At 45.7% G+C, this 20,804-nt stretch overlaps 1 protein-coding gene across 1 annotated transcript in view; it reads left to right on the top strand.

Annotated features, from left to right (window-relative positions):
• Positions 1-20,804, top strand: part of KIRREL3 (kirre like nephrin family adhesion molecule 3) — a gene marked incomplete at both ends in the record, with an annotated part of 213,652 nt that overhangs the window by 155,647 nt on the left and 37,201 nt on the right. Inside the window, 2 exons of the mRNA XM_082070305.1 lie at positions 15,298-15,447; positions 16,793-16,942. Of these exons, the coding sequence (XP_081926431.1) occupies positions 15,298-15,447; positions 16,793-16,942 (300 nt within the window). The remainder of the gene's footprint in view (positions 1-15,297; positions 15,448-16,792; positions 16,943-20,804) is intronic.

Raw genomic sequence — 20,804 nt, 5'->3', positions numbered from 1 at the left:
AGATGGGAGGGTCTTGAGAACGTGTCGACCTGTGAGGTTACTCTGGGAACCATGAACTCCATCCAGACGTGGATTTAGTCCTTGTTTTGGGTCTACGCTTGCAGGAAGCCTTGTCTTTACGAGAGTAAAAGCTGCGTTAGCCTTCACGGGGTAAAACTCTCTCATAGAGGCGAGTTTACGGCTCAAATATCAGTTAGAAGATCAAAGGTTTGTTCAGGCTCCCAGGAGCCCCGGTGCTGAGCTGATAACATGGGGAAAGTTCTTTGCAAGGCTTCACCTCATGCTTGTTAATTACCACATGCTTTTGAAACATTGATTAGAGCGTGTTTTTAACAGGAAGGGGCTGCCTCTTGGGAGAACGGGTGGCAAAGTCTCATCTGAGCAGCGTGAGAAGGTACAACCTCCATCTCGATACCTTCCTGCCCCTCGAGCCTCTTGGAGAAGGCTCCTGTGGTTGTGCTCAGGTGGGCAGGAGCACCCTGGGGATGCTCATGGGGTGTCTGAGGGTTTGCAGCACCCCAGGGATGCTCACAGTGTGTTCAAGAGCTGGCAGAACCCGTGGGCACAGCGGGACATCCCACCGATCCTCTAGGCTGGTTCACAGCAGCTCCTGAACCCTCACCATGGATTCTGAGCCCCCATCTGCCTCCAGAGTGAGCCCCTTTTTCAGGCAGAACGTGGCTTTTGTGTGGAGAGAACAAAGAGACATGAAAAGCCAAAAGTAAAAGCTTTTGTGTGAGAAAGGGAACAAAGTGTCCCTGCCTGACAATGTGCAGTTTCTGGCCCCCGCAGGCTGCAGGACCATTACGTTTAAACGTTACATTTAAAGGTACAATCTGCCAAAAAAGAAAACCCAAAAAAACAAAGCCGGGGAATTTCCATGGCTACAAAGACCACCTGGGACTTGTGTTTTCACTAGATGAAAATCAGAGACCTCCAACCTCCCGGAGTTTTGGTGGATTTGAGTGCGGATCCACACTGGATGACACACGAGCCCGGGGGGTTTCAAATGTCTGGTCATCCGCAGAGCTACAGCCAAAGAATTGCATCCCCAAAGCACCTGAGCCAGACTCTTTGGGCCACTTACCTTGGAGAGAGACACTTTCCCTTTTATATTTGTGCCAAGTGAGAGCTTTTCCTCTTTTTATTGTGCGGCGGTGCTAATGAATAGCCCTATTAATAATTACAGGGTAGCTGGAGGAACTGAAAGCAGAGGTAGGCAGTGGGGCAATGCGATAATTATGAGGTGTGGGGTCTCCGTCGTAGTGGAAATGGGTAGTTACAGGGATCATTAGAACCTTGCTGTCACTTAACAGAGACATCTTCGAAATGCACTCGTAGGTAGAGAAGCACGAGAGGACTTGTTGGCGTGGAGGAATCGCTTTTTGGTGGGATTTGGGGGTGCATATGGGCTGGGGAAAGGGGTTAACACTTCTCAAATGTAGCTACTGTAGGTTTATCCCTTTGCTGTGATTGACGATCGCCTCGTCCGCGTGCTGGGATCACCCGCTGTGAGTTGCGGGGTGAAATTAAGCCCGGTGACAGTTGCCGAGAGAGGAAGGGCCGTCTGGAATGACGGCCCCGCAATAAAGACGCTTCGGAGTTAATCCTCCGCCATCTGTCTTCATCCTGCTAATAACCTGCTCCACCCGATGCTGCTGCCTGTTTGTTACCGTTCAGAAATAGATACGTAATGGGGAGGAGGGTGCTGTTTGCTCACAAGGGGCTGGATTTCTCCTCAGATCAGCTCATCGGTGGGAGCCGCGGCTTGTGGGATGGACGTCCCGAGGTTTGTACCATGCACCAGAGGTGATGCTGGGCTTGTGATTTTGAAGTAAGATTTTTGGTGTCTATGAGGTGGGTCACTTGAGTTCCCCAAGAACAAGAATCTCGAACTAACCTGAAAATTTAGGCTTGTTTTTCTATTCCCTCTGCGGTGGCCAAAGGCCAAAAAATTCACCCACATACCTCAAAAATGGGAAACTCATTGAGGTTTTGTTTTTGTCTTCAGCATATCTCCAGCCTGCACATGGGTTTTGGTTCTGTGAGACATGGGGAGAGAATTGTGCTGGTTTTATGGCTTATAATTATCTCATGCCTGTCCTTAGAATAATTCTAGCTCCTCCATTATTAATAATTGGAATTCCAGTCCTTATCGTAGATCACAAAATGGAGAAGCAGCTCAACCCAGGGTTTGCATGACGTACCTTGGTCTAAATTGACTAATTGGTGAAATGGTGAAAATCATTAGTTTTCCCCCCATTCCTTGGTGCTGGAATTAGTGACATATTAGTGCAATTAGCCAGAGCTTCCATTTGAGGCTGCAATCATTTGGTTAGTAATTTAGAATAAATGTAAAAGCCCACTTGTGCTTCTGAGCAGATTATTTGTCCTGTTTAAAAGTATCTAATAGGGTGGCTGTCATCTAAGCAAGATACATTTAACCCATTTCAATTTGTTTCTCTTTTAATCTGCTATCTGTTTTCCTGGATCTTTTTTTAATAAAAACATAAAGAAGAAGTGGGCGAGGGAGACCAAAGAGAATAGAAGCGCTATAGATCTGGAGTTTATCATAAGCCGAAGTAACTTGGAAATCGAGGCTGTTAAACTGCAGAAAGCAATAAAAAGAAAACACTATTTGGAGATCGTTTAAAGGGCCGAGTGACTTGTCGATGAAAGGTTGCTCGATTCGTCTGCTGCTTAATAGCTTCTCAAAGGGAATGTGCAGCTCTGGCAAAACCGAAGGGTGCAGGGTTTCGGCTTTAAAACGTGTCCTAAATATTGAAGCCTTTGATAGGCTGAGCATCCTTCCTACAACAGGCTCTTCTTACCACCTGGAGAGAAACCAGCTGGGACTCTGCGATGGAGCCCCTGCTGTTTTTTGGGGGGAAAAAATGGCTTGTTCAGAGCAAAGCTGGCTGTGCTTTTGCTCCGAATGCCGCTCTGTGTGAACTCCTGCTGTGGTTCAAAGCAGGTTCAGCGAACGCTCCTTGACAAGAAAATGTCCTGTTAGTGCACGGCACCAAGATGCGGTGACGGATTCGTGCCCCCCGGTAGCAGCCCAGCGAGGCGGTTGCTGCCTCAGAATTGCTTGAATTTATGGGGATGCTTAATCTGGATCTTTCAAGTGGCTTTTACATCTGCAGCAGCAGAGGCTGAGCGTCAATCTTCCTTGGTCTTGAGGATAAATCTGAGCCAGAGCTCCTCTTATCCCTGTCAAAACTGACCTTGTTCCTCTACGAGGTACCAGCAACCTCTATGTTGCTGGAGAAGCTCAAACTTCACCTGATTCTCTGGCCCAATGTTGGAAGGGGTCTCTCAAACAACTTGAGCATTTTCTTGAGCATCCCAGTGTCTTCTTGAGCATCCCAGCATCTTCTCGCTGTTCGCCCTCCAAGGCTTTGCATCACTCTGCAACCTGAAAATGGGATTTCTGCCGAGCTTTTGCTCAAAGCTACAGGTTCCCTAGCACAAAATCTCCTTGGATCCACTGTAGCGGTGGGTCTGTTATTGTCTCATCTCCATAAATTCCCCATGGGATGCGGTGAGAACTTGGCATTGCCAGCTTTGCTGTCATCGCCCATAAAGGTGCTGTCTCCTCAGGGCTTGGAAGGTCTCCTCACCCCAAGCGTTGTCATCTGTTTCTTCCCACGAAGGCATAATTAGGATTGCTTAGGGATTGATATGGGATTGATATCTCCTATATAACCTACATTGAGCCTTTTATTCTTTATCTGCGGGAGGCGTTTGAGAAGGAAGATGGAACAAGCCCTGCAGAAGTTAGAGGTGTTGAGGTCTCCTGGATATTCATGCAATGCTTTTTGTGACTATTAGCTAAACAAGGCAGGGATGTGATTGAAACCTGAGCAAAAACTCCATCCAGGCAGGGTAGGAAACACCTCCCCGTCTTATTGCTACTCTCCCCCACTTTGGAGAGGGCAAAAAGAGGGGTTTTTATTGATGATGCTTCAGTTTTCTGCAGCGGTTTTGGAGCAGCTGAGCCACCCTGGCTATAAATCTGGTACCGAGCTCGCAAGTTTTATAGTAATAGTGTTGTTGTAGCAGTTAATGGTCCAAGGGTATAATTTTGTCTATTGATTGGAGCAGTGGTCCCCTGTGGAAAGCTATTTCTGCGTGGTCTTAAATGAACGAATACAATACTTCCCTGCTGACCAAGTACCAGCATAAGATAATTTGGGAGCTGCTTCTCTTGCTGATCAGCCATCAGGTGCATACGGGAGAACCTGGTAGAACAGGTAGAAACCACATACCGTCCTTTTTTGGGGATCTTAAGCATTAATAAACACGGATCAACATCTAGGGGTGTTTAGCATATCTTGGCTACTTTAGTATTGCCCCTGCACTCCTCATTAGGTCCTTGAGGGCATCTGAAATGGGATGTGTGCCTAAGGAATGCGGCAAGTGGTGGGGAAAAGCTCCAAAATACACCTGAAAAGGGCAGAGAGAAGGTAATTTAGCTGGTTTATTTTTCAAGCGGAGCACAAGTTAAAGGAGACATGAGGATTGTCTCTGAAGACTCTGCCTTTCTCATCTCTGCGCTGCCCTCACGTTTTGCCTTCCAGCCTGTTTATCTGTTGATAATATTTAATTTTCCCCTCTCTTCAGAGCTGTTTTTGCAGCCTAGGGGGTCTGTTATTTGGCTTTTCTCCCTTATTGGCAATAATTCCTTAGTCGACACAGGTCACCAGAGCAGAACCTGAACACACAGGTCTGGCTGTGCCATCAAATCACGTTCTGATGATGTTGTGGATCCTCCTGGCATGGACACCGTAGCGTGATTCTCTCTCAGCTTCTCAAATTATCTGGAAGCCATTGCTTCCAAGAGAGAGCCTGGGGCTTTACTATGCCATGAAAAAGCTTAAATAAATAGTTTCAAAGCTCTGTTCCCTGCTGGTTTCCCTGCACGTTGTCAGGTCACGTAATGTCATCGCCGCTCCCGGGTCCCAAGGTGGGAGATGCACCATTGCCATAAGAAAGGAGCTTCAAAACAGTGGTATTTCACAGCTATTGTGACAAATCGGAAGAAATGATGTGTTTCAGGCCAACAAAATGAACCCGCTCCCATTTCTCAGTGAAGCGGGACTTTGTTGGGTTTGACAGAAAGATACCACAAAATGCCCAGCAAAGTATCTCGCTGTTTTTTCTTAAACCCTTCTAACAATCCATTCTTATTGTAAAGAAATAGTGAAATACTGTTGTGTTGTATTGTTGTCCCGTTCTTTTTCTCCCCAAGCTATTTTCTGCGTCTTGGCCAAACCCTTCTATCTGTATTCCCTAAATACATCTGAACTCCATTAGCAGGTTGATGAAGACAGAAGGACCAGCCATGGCCAAAAACTTGAACAATAAGTAGGAACGTGAGTGAAATTCCCCTTGGCCAAGCAGCCAACGTGACGGTTATTTAGTACCCAGGGCCGCTGCTGTGATTCTTCACAAAGCCATGAACCTGAACTTCGCAATTACCTCCAGTGTGGCAGCAATCTCAGAGCTGATATATATAAATATATATATTCTTTTATGCCCAGTGTTTGCTCCCATAGGTATTTTCTCAATCTATAAATGTACTAATGGGGCTAATTTTAAAACACATCTAGAGATACAACTTCAGATGGGTTTTGCCCCCCCTCCCTTTAACAAAGATGAAGGTTTTATATAGATGAGGGAAAGAGAAGCGAAATGTTCAGTGACTAATGATCCTCATCAATATTCATGAGCGACGGTATGTATTTCGAGCTTTAAAATAAAGGAAGGAAGAAAGAGAGAAAGGAATTGACTTCTTTAGAAGCTAGATGAAATATTTAGGTTGACCTGGAGATAAGCACGCCAGCTCTTCATTGCCATCAGCTCAGACCAGCGTTCAATCGAGGAGCTTCCACAGAGGAGCTGAGTCACTGGTGGAGTTTTCTGGAGATGGAGGTACCAGCATGTTGGCAGCAGAATTTGCAGCCAAGGGTGAAATTTCATTTTTTCTTTTCCCCTTCCTGCCTCTATTTTCCACTCCCTGTCTTTGCTACAGCAGAAAATCATCCCAAGTGTACTTAAAGTTGAAATTTTAATCCATCGATACTTGAAAATAGACAGGGGGGGACCTTGGTCCTTCCCCATTTCATGCTTTTGTTAGCCGGGGTGAAAGCCTCTGCAGAGAAAACACCTGAAAATAAGGTTTTATTCAACCAAGGTGTACAGCAGTGATTGCGGGGGACTGAAAGACCATTAGCATCTTACCAGCTGGATTTAATTACCAGAAGAGCACGTCAGGTCTGGAAGAAAGTCTTTCCCCCAGCCTCCTCTTCTAAATCATTTTCTTTTCTCCTTGTGCACCTTGTCCTTGTCTCCCTCTGCTTCCGAGGCTGCTCCTTTTTAATTTCGGTGCCATCTCTTCCATCCTATGAGTGACAGGTGTCCCACACTCACCCTTGAGATCATCTTTGATCCGTGCCCTGATAGAAGGGCATGGTATTGACTTTGGCTTCGGCTTCATTAAGCGGCAGCCTCATTTGTCAACTTGTTTGTTCCAATAGCTGCTCGGGAGCCGGTGGGGAACCTGCAACCTCGCCGAGCTGCCATGTTGTTCCAAAATTAACTCCCTTTTTCAAGGGTTTGCAGGCAAGGTTGTTGTGGGTGTCCTTGTGCACTCATCTTCTTGTTAATCGGTGTCACGGAGGTTTGAAGTGAGGGTAGATCAGGTTGGTTCATGGACAGGAGACCTCTGGGTACATAAATCTGCAGTATTCCCAGCTGGAAATGCAGCCCGTTAAACAGAGGTTTGTTCTGAGGGGGCTCAGAGATGGTGTTTCAGACCCGTTTTCATGGTGAGATCCTTGCAGGGGCTTCTCTAGGGCTGGTTGCATCAAGATTACAAATAATGGAGATTAATTTCTCATGTCAGTTGTCATCAGGTAACGTGTCTGCCAGGGGTTTAATCAGATGGTTAGATGAGGTTAATCAAATAACTCAGACCCTTTTTTTTTCCTTTTGGGTGGTGAATAAGTCATGTTAAACAACTGAAACTCCAGATATTGGTGTTCCCAGGGTTTTTTTGGGGTTCGGAGCCTTGAGGGGCAGCTGGGTTGGTGGCAATGCAGGAGGGACATCTCTCCCTTTGCTTGGGTTCAGAGCAGAAGGAAAAGTGAAGCTGCTGAGGAACTTGCAGACCCATCTGACCTTGTGCAGGAGAAGATAAAGACAAAAAAGCCCAAATTTCACTCAATAGCTGGTGTCCCATTTCCTGGAGACCTTAACGCCTCCCTGTCATCGTAGGGAAGGGACTAATTATGCATTTTGATGGCTGGGAGGTGTGGAAGCATCAGCCTGGCTCTATGTTCCCCTCTTTATGCGACACATCTCAAAAAACAGAGGTGCTGAAACGTATTTTGACACTGGAGTGGTTAAAGCTGATTTTTGGTGCTGGGTACCACCGCAGGAAAGATGCTTCTCTTGCCGCAGGCGTTTTGCTTCGGCGGATCCCCAGGTAAATAAGGCATTGGTAATTCCGCAGCTTCACTGCGATGTGACCGGCACCGGAGCGACTTGTGTGTCCCTGCAGCCTGGGGAACATTGGAGCAAAGCTGGGGAGAACACGACAGGAATGGCCCAGGGATTAGAGAGCTGCTTGTAAGAGGAGGTGAATTTATGGAGTCTGGAGGAGGCTCAAGGGGAGACACGACCAGAGTCTATAAATACACACAGGGAGGAAATTATTCAGAAGGGAGGATAAGGAGCAAGCGCCAGAAGCAAAGGCAAGAAAAGTTTCCACTGGCAGGAGAACAACCTTCAGGAGATGGGGTCCCGCTGCTGCCGAGGCACCTCGTGCTCCTTTCGAAGCCTCAAAAAGGTGTGTTTTTTCTCTTTCTTACCCAGCTCTGCTTCATTTTGTGGTGCTGAGCCACCCCAGTGTGCCTTCTGGAGGTTTAATAAACCAGATTGAGATGCGTTTGGGCTTCTGGCTTGACAAGTCGTTCCCCTCGGACAGGAGCATTCGCTGGGTGACAAGGCTTTGAGTCCGTAGCCTTAGGGGCCACAACTCGTCACTCATCATCCCCCGATGAATAATACACGGGCCTGAATATCTGTCTGCATACATTTTCCTTTCCTAGTGGGGAATTTAATGTTCTTTTTGGGCCTCCTGCTCCTGAGATGAAGAGATGACTCCAAACCTGCAGCCCGTCGGTTCCAAACGTCATTAAGTTTCATTAGAACAAATAAACACTGCAATGACATTTATAAGTTACCAGAGAGCACAGAAACCGCAAATATGAAGCAGATAAACTGTATTTGATCTAAATAATTACTGCAGGCAATATCGAGCTTAGGCTGAGCTGGCAGCCGGGTGCCGAGTAATTTATAGGAGTCCGTAAGGCTCTGTGTTGCACGTTGCTGCTTAGAATTTATGGTGATGGTTACATGTCTCTCTCTAAAGCCCTAAACCAGTCATGTTCCTGCCTCACTGAAGGCTGGAAGCTTTTCCTCCAGTCAAAAATTGAATTGGGACTACTGGCTAAATGTGTGGCTTTTACTAATTTTGGGGCTTTTTCTATCCCCATTCCTCAGGATTTTAGCCCGAAAAGGGACCTGCATTTGAGATTTGCTTCTTCTCCAGCAATAAAGCAGAGAAGTCATTGCGTCTCAGCCACATCCAAGGGTGCGCATGGGCTGGTAAAGCCGTAAATATTGACTGAATTCATGTTCTCTCTTGTTTTTATTGGGTAAATCCCGGTTAAAAAAGCAGGTGCTGGTGGTTGCAGGTCACTGGTCTCTTCCATAATTGATAAATGTATTTTCTAAGCATTTATTTCCTCGGGTCTACCAGCGGTTTTCAGGGCAGAGGAGCTTTTATTAGGTCTTCATGAATGGAGGGAAAAGTCCACGAGTTTTTAAGTGTTTTCCTCGAATATCAGGGACGGCACATGCGTGATCTGTTGATCTCAGCATCTCCTACCTCCTTCTGTCTCTTCCCTGCCACTTTTTCTTTTAATGTGTATTTCATATGCTTAACTTCAGGCTGTTCTTAATTTGGTTTAACTCTAAATACAAATCTTGCATGTAAAAAAAGAAAAAAAAGGCGCACGTATTTACAATCATTTCCGCTTGGAAAAATCCAAACAAACAATAATTACAGCAGAAACCTGCTAATTCTCATTCCACTTTGTCTTTAGACTTGATAATATGTGCAACGCAACCTGAAGAAATCTCAACCCTACTCGGAGGTGGAAGCCAGGAGCGGAATCTTCGGTAGCTTTAGTGTTAAATATCTGCATTTTTCTCTTCTGTGATGAATCTTCATTTCAATTTCTCTCCATGACTCAAAGCATCACAGATTTTGCAAAAACAGAGGTTGCAAAGCGAGGATGGAAGCGCAACACAGTGCAACCCGGGGTGAGCTCTTTGGTCTAATTTTCCAGCCTGTAGCCTGTGCAACCTCCCGTCGCTGCTTGTCCTGGGAGCAGAGCCAACCTTGGAAATCTCCACATCGTTTGTGAAATGGATTACTCATCCTTCTTGTTTTCTTGCGGACGGGCGTCCCGTGTGCCCTCTAACTCGAAGATGAGCTGAGATTTACGGGACTGTATCTCCAAAGAACAGCCGTGAGCTGAGAACATGGGGTGGGGTTTAGGGGATAAGCCCGGATCAAATATAACCCAGGGGTCTGGGGGGAATCACCTGAGAGATTTCAGAAGGTCACAAGGGATAAAAACCCTTAAGGATTTAAAATCCCTGAGGATTTTATGCAGGAGACTTTGTGAGAGGCAGAATGTCGCGTATCAGCTGTTATTATAGAGGAAAAAGTTCCTTTTCCTCCATTGTGGATTAATTGGGTGGATTTAGGTCCTGGGAGCGTCTGTGCAGGATTCGTGCGGCTGAGGATGCGCCAACCCCTTTTGCAAGCGCTATGAATAGTCCATATCAGAAAAACATCCACAATTTCCACCAAAAAGCTGTTTTGGCTGGAGGTACCGAGCCCCTCGGTCTGGCTGCCTTGGAGCTGCGCCCCAACAAAAGAGCAAATGGTAATTTATTATCTCGGGAGCACCAGAAACAAAAGTGTTTCTTTGGAGTCATCAGCAATTTTCAGCTGGGGCTTCTGGGTGGATCGATGAGAGGAAACCTTCTCCGCTCCGGAGAGCAAAGCGTCTTCTGTTTTAAGCCAGGGATGCTGCTCAGCACCACATCCACTGCATTCACTTTGCTGCTTCTATTTCCAACCCTGGGAAAATCCTGTGTGCCCCAAAGTTGGTTGTTTGGGTATTTTTTTCCGGCTCTGTCAGCTCGTCTAATAGAAGATAATGCGGTTTCCTACAATCCCAGCTGTATCTGGGCAGCAGGTACCTGTGAGCTTGTTAAAGCAGAACAGTTGCGTCACAATATTCACTCCTTAAGGTCACTCGAATGCTGATTTTTGGGGACAGCTTATTTTCGATCCAATGCTATGGTACATTAGTTTATTTTCTATCGGTGCAACTACCCAGAACAGGCATTTAATCTCACAAGAGGTAATTCTGGAAGCCGGTTGCTAATAAATATCCCCCGGTAAGTGTATTCTTACACCTTTCCCAATCGGTAGCTAATAACGGAGCAGCCGATGACATTTAAGCCCTTTCTGCACGGCTGATCAAACTACTCGCGGCGACTTTGAAAGCAGCGCTGGGATTTCGCGCGGGTATCAAAGCCGGCGCAACGCTCGGTGGTTCAGATCTCTTGCCTGTGTGACTAATAGACAAAAAAAAAAGAATTCTGAAAGGTCTAATACCTTATTCAAAAATTTCCTCGTCTCCCTTTTGAAGCTCCTTAGTGGCCACAGCAGGATGATGATTTTTCTTCACTAAGTGGCATGATGGGAATATCTGACATCACTGCAGGATGAGCTCGGGCCTAAAGGTTATGCAAAGGCCGAGCTTAAACTCAGCTCTAGCTGTTGGGCCTGCACCTGGTATCATTTTGGCTTTGGTTTTACTTAAATTCAGCTTGGTCCCGCTCGGAAGCCGCGGGGTTGGCTGGGATTGATGGGAATGCCAGGCTTTGCATTTTGTGGTGCTACAAGGGGAAAGTGGTTCCTGTCTCTCTCAACGTTTGTGGGTGACAAGGTATGAGCTCGGGGACTTCGCTCTAAAACAGGGGATACGTCTGATGCTGGATCACACAATGAGAAGCTGATTCATGCCCTGACCAAAGGGTCTTGTGCTTGTATTTTTTGCTTTCTTTCAAATTGAATAATTCAGTGGTGTCAAGTGCACAGAAGCCACATGAGCCAGACTTATGCAGGCAAACTCAAAAAGGCCAAAGTGACATTTTTGTTCAAACTTTTTTTCCCCCCAAGGAAACAAAATAAAATAACGGAAAGCTTATGTAAGGGCTGAACTCAAGCTATTTTTGGTTTTCCTTCTGTGAAGCTGAAGGGAAGCTCAGGACGTGGCTCTGGCCATCACCAAAATTTGACCCTCCCATGGGGATGTTGCTCTGTATCTCCATACTGGGGACAGCATCACTGGTGTGATTCATCTGTCTGGGGAGCCCCAGAGCTTTTCCTTCTCTGAAGGTGCACGAAAATCTTGGTATTGTCCTTAAATCTTCCTGGGGACACTCACTGTCCCTTCCCTTTCTGCTCCACTGGGGAGATAATTAAGATGGAGGCAGGTACCGGAGCTCAGCCCCGCTCTCCCCGTTTGCTCCATGCTTCCCTGTGACTGACAATTCCGGAGAGCTTTGTAAATAATTTAACGCTTTTGTCTTGCTTGCTTTTCGCCAGCCATCTAAAAATCGATGCGGGCCCGTGTTTCTGAGCGTGATGGGCCTTACGCAAGGGCGCTCCTTGTCCTTGGCTCCGAGAAGAAGGACCTGTTTGAGAACCAGGCTGTTTGTCATGGGATCGATGGCTGAAGATGCTCTGGGTGATGCAGATACAAGCCCTGGTCTGTCGGGAAATCTCGGGCACACGGGCATCCTGTCCCAATGGTTCCATCTGCAGGTGTCATGTCATGAAAAACCAACCCTTGGATGATGTTCCACTCTTCAGAGGGACCCTTGTGGGCTGGGGGCATCACATAGAAACCCCTCGAGCATCCTTATCCCACACATCATGCTGGGTTGAGCAAAGGATTTAGCTCTTAAAATTGAGGGATGACAAAAACGTCCCACCTCTCTTCATCATTGGGCCTTTCATTTCCAAACAGGAACATTTTTATAAGGAGCTTCACAGTCTTTCTTCACCACTCCTCGACAAAAAAGGACTAATTCTTTTCATTACACAATGGCAATTCAAAGCTCAGCTTACATGAAAAAAGCCCCGGCGTCTCTATTTCTAATGAGTCATTGTTCCCTCTGCAAGTACCTCGCTTCTTGCTACAATACTCACTTCTCTTGGGTAATGAAAATTTAACTATCTGCTCTTCCCGCCTGCCTCTCCTTGCAGCGAGTTGCCTGCGAGGCAGGCGGGTTTTACACAGGAGGCCACGAGCTGGAAATAATTCCAACAAGAACTCATGCAAACAGATTTGGGTTCTTCAGAGAGCTCAGGAAGCCGCTCGCCGACTTCGGGCTGTGGCCATGGAAGGAGCTTTGAGGTCTCACCACGGCGCACACAACCTTGGCAACGGTGTCGTGTAGGTGCCTCCCGCTGCTTTCTCCGTTGTAAAATGGGAGTTTTGGTCCTTAGCACCATGCGTGCGTGTATTTGGGCTTCTCTGAAAAGGAACGTGACAGTGTCAGCGGCGTGATTTCCCTTGGAAGTCACAAACACAGCGGAGTCGCAGCCTTTGTTTGAAAGAACGGGGCAACATTATGGAGAAATAGTGAAAAGCAGGAGCCACAGGTGCAAAACCATTAAGGAAATACAAAGAGTTCTAAAGTGGTTCTATCTTCATTTTCTTTTCCTTAGACTTTTATGACACACAGGTTCCTGCCTGGGATTTTTTGAAAGCAGGGTTAGCGATATTGCTCACTTGCTAATTGCAGTCAGTCTTTTATTCTCCCATATCTACCCGATTAGAAATCCCCCCGGCTTTTGTTTCAGAGCATCTTCCCACAGCAAGACAGGAGTTCACGGAGCCAGAAAACAGGTCACGCAATGTCGATGGCGAAGCCGGCGACCGGGAGAAGATGATGCTCGGAGATCCAGAACCTTCTCCGACACCAAAGCCCTGTTTCCAACAGCCACTCAACCATCCGCGTTCAGCAGAAGGGCAGCTCGAGAGCACAGATGGGACTCCACTGTCATGCTGGAACGTGGCCAAGAGGCATGATTAGCATCTCATTTGCATATCCATTTGTTTTTTCAAAGGAAAAAAGAATCAACAGTGAACTCAGAGTCCTAATATTTACTTCTCCTTGGTGCGTCTCTTCTCCTGGGTGAACAGAAGATGCTCCTTGCCCAGACTCTTGGTTGGTCTGAACTCTGATCTCTGCAAGGATTTGGATTTGTTAAGCCAGGTTATAGCTAAAATTTGATATATTTTTTTTGGCTAATACCCTGTTGAGTTGGAAGGGGAGAGAACGGGAGACTTCTGGTTGACCCACAGCATCTTGTGTGATCGTTGGCTTGGAGTCAAACCACCACCCTGCTCTGAAACCAAAGCACCTTTTTGTAATAATATTGTAAACATTCATGGCAAAAATACCCAACTTGACGTGTTTCAGCTCATTTTCTTGTAGCTGAAACCGCATTTGCAAATCGCCCTCTCTTAGTCTCCTCATTTTCAGTTATTTTCTGTCAAATATCTCATCGCCCTTAAAACTTTGCGGCAAATTACTTGTGCTTTTGACATTAAGACATAAGACGGCTGAAAATCACAACGTGGACGAGCCTCTGATCTTCCAAACCCAGTTAAACCCAGTAAATCAGACTTTAAGCTGATTTGAGAGCTAGTTGAGCTCAGCCTTCAGTACTTCTTTTCTTTTTTTTTCCTTATGTGTGATTTAGGGAGAGATGAGCCAGGTAATGCTCTTAAGGACCTTACCCCCGTTTTTCTCTCCTTTGACCAGGTCTGAGCTGTTTGGAACTGAAAGGGAGCCTTGGACCAAAAAAAAACCCGACCCGTTTTAAGCTTAATGGACATTTTCAGAGGGCACGATCACCACTTTGTGCTTCTCCTTTCTCATTCCGCCCCTCGCGGCTCCCGGCTGACACCCTGATCATTCTCACCGATAAACCAATCTTTGGGGGTTATTGCCACATTCCTGCCTGGACAATTGACAAGATTACGGAGTGAGCCGCGAAAATATAAGTTAGCGCGTGGAAAATACATATGAAAAATCAACAACAAAGCAAAACGCTCACTTTTTCTGCTTGCTTTCCCAATTTTCTTTTTCATCTTTGTCACCTAACGTATATAAACCTGTAGAAATCCAGAAAGGATGGCTCTGCTTTTCTTTAGCTGGCTAAGAGCAAGTGTATAAGTTAAGCTAGACTAAATTAAATCAAGCGTTCACACGGGGAAGTACATTGGTTTAACTGCATGGGTTAAAAAATGATGGAGCTTTGTAGCTTTGCCCAACAGCTCATTCGGAAACAAGTTTAGTTGCAAGAACTTGTGTCCCCCCTAACCTTGGTTTAGGATTAATCACCAGTCAATGATGAAAATTGAGTGGATGTAAATTAGGATGGGATTGATTGAGAGTGGTTCGCAGGGAGACTGTCCTGGTTTAACAAATTGATTTTCAAGAGAAACTTTTTCTTCAGCCCGCTATAATTCTGTATATTGAGCTGACATTGAGCGGAGGAGTGTGGGCTCCGAATTCTGGACCTGAAATGCTTTCACTTGTTCTTTTGTTTTAACTATTCTCTTTACAAGCTCAGATATGAGGGGAGCGAAGGGGCAACGTTAGATCTGAACATCCCAGATTCTCATCTTGCCTGATTGAAAACTACAACGCTCATTTGGAAAGAAAAGATGTAATACTTGAATGTTTTTCAATCATGGTAAAGCCAAGGAAAATACTGGTAGCAAAAATGCTTTGGGAGAAAAGAAAACAGCAGCGGTAGGGTGTTTTCCTGGGGGTTTTGTAGCAGGTTTTTGACTGGGCATCCTGGTTCTCAATCAACATCCTCTTATATTTGCTGTAAAACAAAATATCGCCTCTTCCCAGAAGATTTTCTGTCTGTTCATCATGACGGCTAAAACACCAGCACCAGCATTTGGAATAAAATAGTCAGAGGAAGCGCCTGGCGCCTCTTGACTGTATCATTTTTTCAACCTGCGGAGGAAAATCGTTGCATCTTGAGCTGTCGCATCCTGTGGAAAAAACTCTTGAGAACCGAAGCCTGTTCTTTCTTTCTCCGTCCAGGTCAGGCGTCCTCGTTCACGCAGCAGCCGCAGGACCAGGTGGTGATCGCCGGCCAGCCCGTCACGCTGCTCTGCGCCATCCCCGAGTACAATGGCATCGTCCTCTGGATCAAAGACGGGCTGGCCCTCGGGGTGGGACGCGATCTCTCCAGTAAGTCTTGTCCCCTCGGCACAGAAAACCAGCCACAAGGTTGATTTTAAGAGTAACAAGTATGTTCGTTTCAACTGCAAAACCTTCCCTAAGCCTCCAAACTTGGAATAAGTAAGAAAACTTGGTTGGCTTGAAAGCAAACAGTTGTTTTCCCACAGGTGCTACCTTTGGAAAGCCCGGCTTTGGTTTGGGGTGGCCTTGAGAAACAAATGTCACGTTTCCAAAACACAGGCTGGGATGTTTTGTAATTATTGAAAGCATCTCTTTTGACTTCTCAAAAAAAAACCCAAACAAAACAACACCAAATAAAGTGTCTGTTTGCTTTGGATAAATGTGTTTATTGCAATTCACAAGTACTTGTGGCTTCCTTAAGTGGCACTTTTGACAAATTCTAGTTCGGTTATAAAATTCCCCAGAGTTCTCGTTACTTAATCCCACATTGTGTTTGAGGGTTTATTACAACTGTTGAAGACTCTGGAACAATAGTGGAGAAGTTACACAGTTTCTTTTATACGTTATATCAGAAAATACTAATTTTTTAGTGAAATATTTCACAGGACTAAGGGAGAGTGTTCACTTGAGAGCAAAAAACCCGGGAGGGCACTGAGCCCTTCCAGGAGCTGCAGCTCCTCTCTAAAGTGCTTTTTCTTTTCCTCTGTTTTTTTTAATAAGTATAATTACTCATTTCTCAGAGTTGCCTCAGCAAGTCATCCCCCCTTCAACTGTTTTTCAAAGCTCAGTGCCGCAACTTTTACATATATTAAAGAGCTGATTTTTCTGTATGAGACCCCGCGACGCAGTTGCGGAACAACAGCTCTGCTGAAGTACGGAGCTCGTTTGAACGACTTCTACAATTAATGGAGCAGGGGCTGCTTTTCAGAGAGAGGAACTGCCAGGATACCAGCTCAGCCAGTCATCTAATTAGCTAAATCCAAACAAACCCATCATTTGTATTTCTCGTGGTTCAGGAGAGCAAATCCTGCTGTTGATAGCATGGGAAGAAAACAAAACTTGGAGTGTGTGCCAGGCTGCCGGCGTTATGTGGAGCATTAATGACCTGGATGGGGTCATGGCAGCAGTCCTTCCGACTGCTGATTGGGGCTATCGCTGCCCCCAGACCTAAAAATTGACATATTCAGGGTTTTAAGACGTTAAAGAAATCGTGTGACAGGTCTCGGAGGAGCCACGGAGTTTCCTAATAGACGGGCTCATCCCTTTCCCTACGAATTCCAATTAGCACTCCTTTGGCAGTGCCTCCTTTTTGAACTCATGGGGTAAAAGCTACAGTCTCATTCCCCAAATTTGGAAGGTCTCTCATTTTGGGCTGGTTTTCTGCATCCCACAGGTTATCCGCGCTACCTGGTGGTAGGAGACCATCTGTCCGGAGAGCATCATTTGAAAATCCTGCGCGCTGATCTCCAAGATGACGCTGTCTACGAATGTCAGGCCATCCAGGCAGCCATCCGATCCCGACCTGCCCGGCTGACTGTTCTCGGTGAGTCCCATCTCCCCATCGTGTTGATGGTTATTTGCGCTTTATTTGTCCTTGTGATTGCACGCAGTGTTTTTTTTTGACACAAAGCTTTGTTGCCAAATGGAGAGAACTGGAAACAAATCCATCGTGAGAGCAGTGTGGGTGCATCTTGACCCTGCGAATGGTGTGAGTGGGAGATGATTAGTGAGCGCAGAGGTTCTGGGATGAGTAGCACAGGCACAAAATGTTTAATACTTCAGTTTTACAAATATACATGTTGATTCAAGGGCATACGTGCATAAATTTAAGGACACAAAGAGCGTCAGTGCCAACAGTGCAATGTGTGGCAGGACCAGCAGGACTTTACCCATTGAGAAAACGCTTGTTTTCATTCCATCGTCGCACTATCTATTATATTTTCATACATATATTTTATTATCTTGCATTTCTCAGTAATTAATCTTGCCCATAAGGAACACAGGAGGGTGTTGCGCGGGATTGCAAACAGGAGGTGGCTCACAACATCTTGTAAAGACCCTTTTTGGGTGGGAGATGGGAAATGAGCACAGGTTTTGTTGGCAAAATGGCTGTAAGATCCTATCAGGAGAGCTGGGAAAAGCCAGGTTTGCCGGTGAGACTTCCCAGAATGGATGTGGAAGTTAATGAAAATGGCATATTCTTGAAAAGCTTGAACGACGTCCAGTCCGTGTCACTCCCAGATACATCCTGATTATTCAACCCGCAAAGTTAAACTATTTCCATATTTAAGATGGTTTAAATTGAAGTTTGGATTTGTGTTTTCCTTGTTGTTTTTTTTTATCGTGGTTAATTTTTAGGGAAAACAATTGTTTAAAAAAAAAAAAGATCCAAACCAAGGGTTCTAGTGCTTTTAGTTCGATTGACTCTAATTAATCCGTAGCAGCCAAAACAAGTGAATTAAGGTACTAGTTCTGGTGGAAGGTTCACCTTATGGGAGTCCACACACCACCATGAAAATACATTCGGATTTCTGCTTTTTCATTCCCCCTGCATTTGTTTTTCTCTCTCCACAGCCCCACAAACCACCCTACCCCAAACTCCCACAACTGCCACCTCTTCCTTCCCCCGCCCCGAAAACAACATCGATTGTCTTTTGATTTTTCCTTCTGCTCCATCACCCCTTTGCCGCAGCTCAGAGCTCTGACATGTGCCCGTACATGAAAGAAGCCTGTAAATTAATGGAAAAGCAGAAAAAACGGCTGTCAGGGTGGTTTTTTCCTTGCTTACGGAAAACCTCTGCAGGCTGCTTTACCTTCCCCTCCTTCGCCCAGGCTCCCTCCTTCTGTTGCTAAAGCAGAATCTGTTGCTGGAGCCAGACAAAAGAAATAATGTTATTTAATTAGAGCTAAAGATCTCAAAACTAATTTAGTCCCAGGGCGCGCGGGTGGACGTCAGAGCTCCGAGCTGCTGCAAAGGCGTTGATTGAGCCGAGCGATGTTTTTATGGATCAAAAGGAAATCGTTATTATCTTTGGGGTTATGGAATGTGTTGAATAGATGGCACTTAGTGTTTATGTGAATCTACATGGTAGTTGCTAATTGGTACATTTACCTAAGATGTTCAGCAACTTATATTTGCAGCTTTCCTTTTAAGAAAATTAAAGTTATAGCGCGTTCCACTTGGACCCGATCGATAGGAAACGGTGTTTTGCAACCCATTGGTAGCGCATCTTTTATTTTAGATGAATTTCTGCAGATATTCTGGGGAAATGTAATGCCTGGCAGTGATACCCGCACCCTCGCAAAGGGGCTGGGAGGGTTTTAGCAGTCAGATTTTGATACCTGTTGGTGGTTTTTATGGCTTGGTGCTGCTTTCTCCATCCTTGCCAGCTTTTCCACTTTCTCGGTGCCGTGAAATCCCCTAACGCCTCCCAATTCAGTTTCCAACTGCTGTCATTCTTGTCTGACAACAGCTTTCTGGGGCTGATGCCTCCTACTTCCCCGCTCGGATGCAGAGCTACATAACATTTTAATGAAATATTTAAGCTTTTGTCACATTGTTTTCAAATCTACATGGTTAAATGGAGTGGAACAGATCATTCCATAGCCTTGGAAGTCCAAACACTCAAAGAGATGAGCTTATTAGTGTCATCAACATTAGGAGAAGTCTTTTATTTGTAGAATCTCGGGGACAAATGTTGCTCAGGAACCAGTATCTCATCCCAAAGTTTCTACAGTCAAAGGACGGCAGTGGTTTGGGAGAAAAACCCAAGCCAGGAAGCCACGGGAGGGCTATTTGCTACCTGGTACATCTTTAACGGCGAGGCTTCTTAATTTATGATCTGTTTAACTAAGCCAGGGTATTAATTAAATAACGTAAGAGCCTGATTAGGACTTGGAAGAAATTTAAAAATAAAATCAGGCAACGACCGAGCGAAATTGCAAAGCAAACACTTCAGCTGTAACCATGGGAGAGTTCCCTCCGGCCTTCCATCAAAGCCGGGAGCAGGGAGGGCAAATACAAGAGATTATGGAGCCGACAGATGCGCCTCATTAAAATATGCATCTGCCAGCCGCGTCATTTCGGGAGCCGGAGGGTTCGCTCGTGGATCCTTCTGCACCCACGGGAGAAACGATGGATTCGAGGCCCCGCCAGCCGAGCTGGGATTTGCAGCCGCGTTAATTAGCGTTGAGTTCCCACATCTCGGAGGCAGCCGAGCAAGGAGAAACTTTGAAGAGAGCGTCGGCTTCCCCGGGAGGAAAAAAAAAGGGAGGAGAAGAGAGGAGACCTGGTGATGATGATGGTGATCTGGCCGCAGCATTGTGAAGCCTCAACCCGCGGGACATGGAGCAGAATGGATGAGGATGGATGGGAACCATGTGGTTGATCTTCACCGGCGTCTTGGCAGGAACATCCCAAGCCTGTCTTGTGATGCCTTCACCCCTGCCCTGGACTGTCCCAGTAGATATGCTGGTGGGAACATGGTGACAACCACAAGGGGACAATGGGAGTGTGAGAATGGAGACAGAGAAGCTACTTAAGGTGAATAATTAACAGGCAATTAACTCATACATCCACCTTTTCTAGTCAAATTCCCCGTCTCCTCCCCCTCCATGGCCTGTTCTAATATTAACTCTGCCTGCGTGTGCGTCCCATTAGAAATAACGCCTTCTTAAATCAACATGAATTATTGAGCGTTACAGATTAAGTTAATTTGAAGGGAGAGCTCCTGTTTTTTAAGATGACATAAGCCAGGGACAGAGGAGCAGGGTCACCTCGGTGCCAAGTGTATTGGTGTTTAATCACAACCCTTTTCCTCTTTCTGTTTTATTTTTCATTTTATTCCAGTCCTCTTTCTGTCCAAGTCTCCCTTGCAGAGTTGAGTAAGCTATTTCCATTACCAAAATGACCGCTGGCAGCTTGAGACATCAGCATTTCCCAGCTTTCCTGCTCTTTTGATCAGAAAATAAAGAGGCTACAGCCTGGAAAAGGTCATTTTTCAATATTTGTTCGTAATGCTGAGCTGCAGTGAGAAAATGTGGACTAGGTGACGTTTCAAATCCAGCAACAGTTCCGCTTGGAACCACCTCAGGTATTTTTTTCCTACTTTTTGAACAGAATTCAATTCTCTGAATGGAAAATTCAGCCTAAACCAGAGTCAGGATGTCAATTCAAAACAACAACGAGAAAAAAGAAGTTATGAAAACATGATCATTTTCTTCCAGGCAGTCTCTTCTCCTTGAATAAGTTTGGGTCTCCATGAAGCCGTGTTTTCTGCTGGGAATCTTTCCTAGTGGCAAAACAGCAGCCGGGTCTACTGAGAGTGAAACGGAAACATCAAACAATTGAGCACAAATCCCAAATAACCTAAATATTTGATGTCACGTCTGAGCAACTTAAGTTT

This window comes from Streptopelia decaocto, assembly GCF_964273445.1.
Source record: "Streptopelia decaocto genome assembly, chromosome: 21".
Taxonomy (NCBI): domain Eukaryota; kingdom Metazoa; phylum Chordata; class Aves; order Columbiformes; family Columbidae; genus Streptopelia; species Streptopelia decaocto.
Note: the sequence above shows the minus strand (reverse complement) of the source record. Positions and strands in the feature narration are given on the sequence as shown.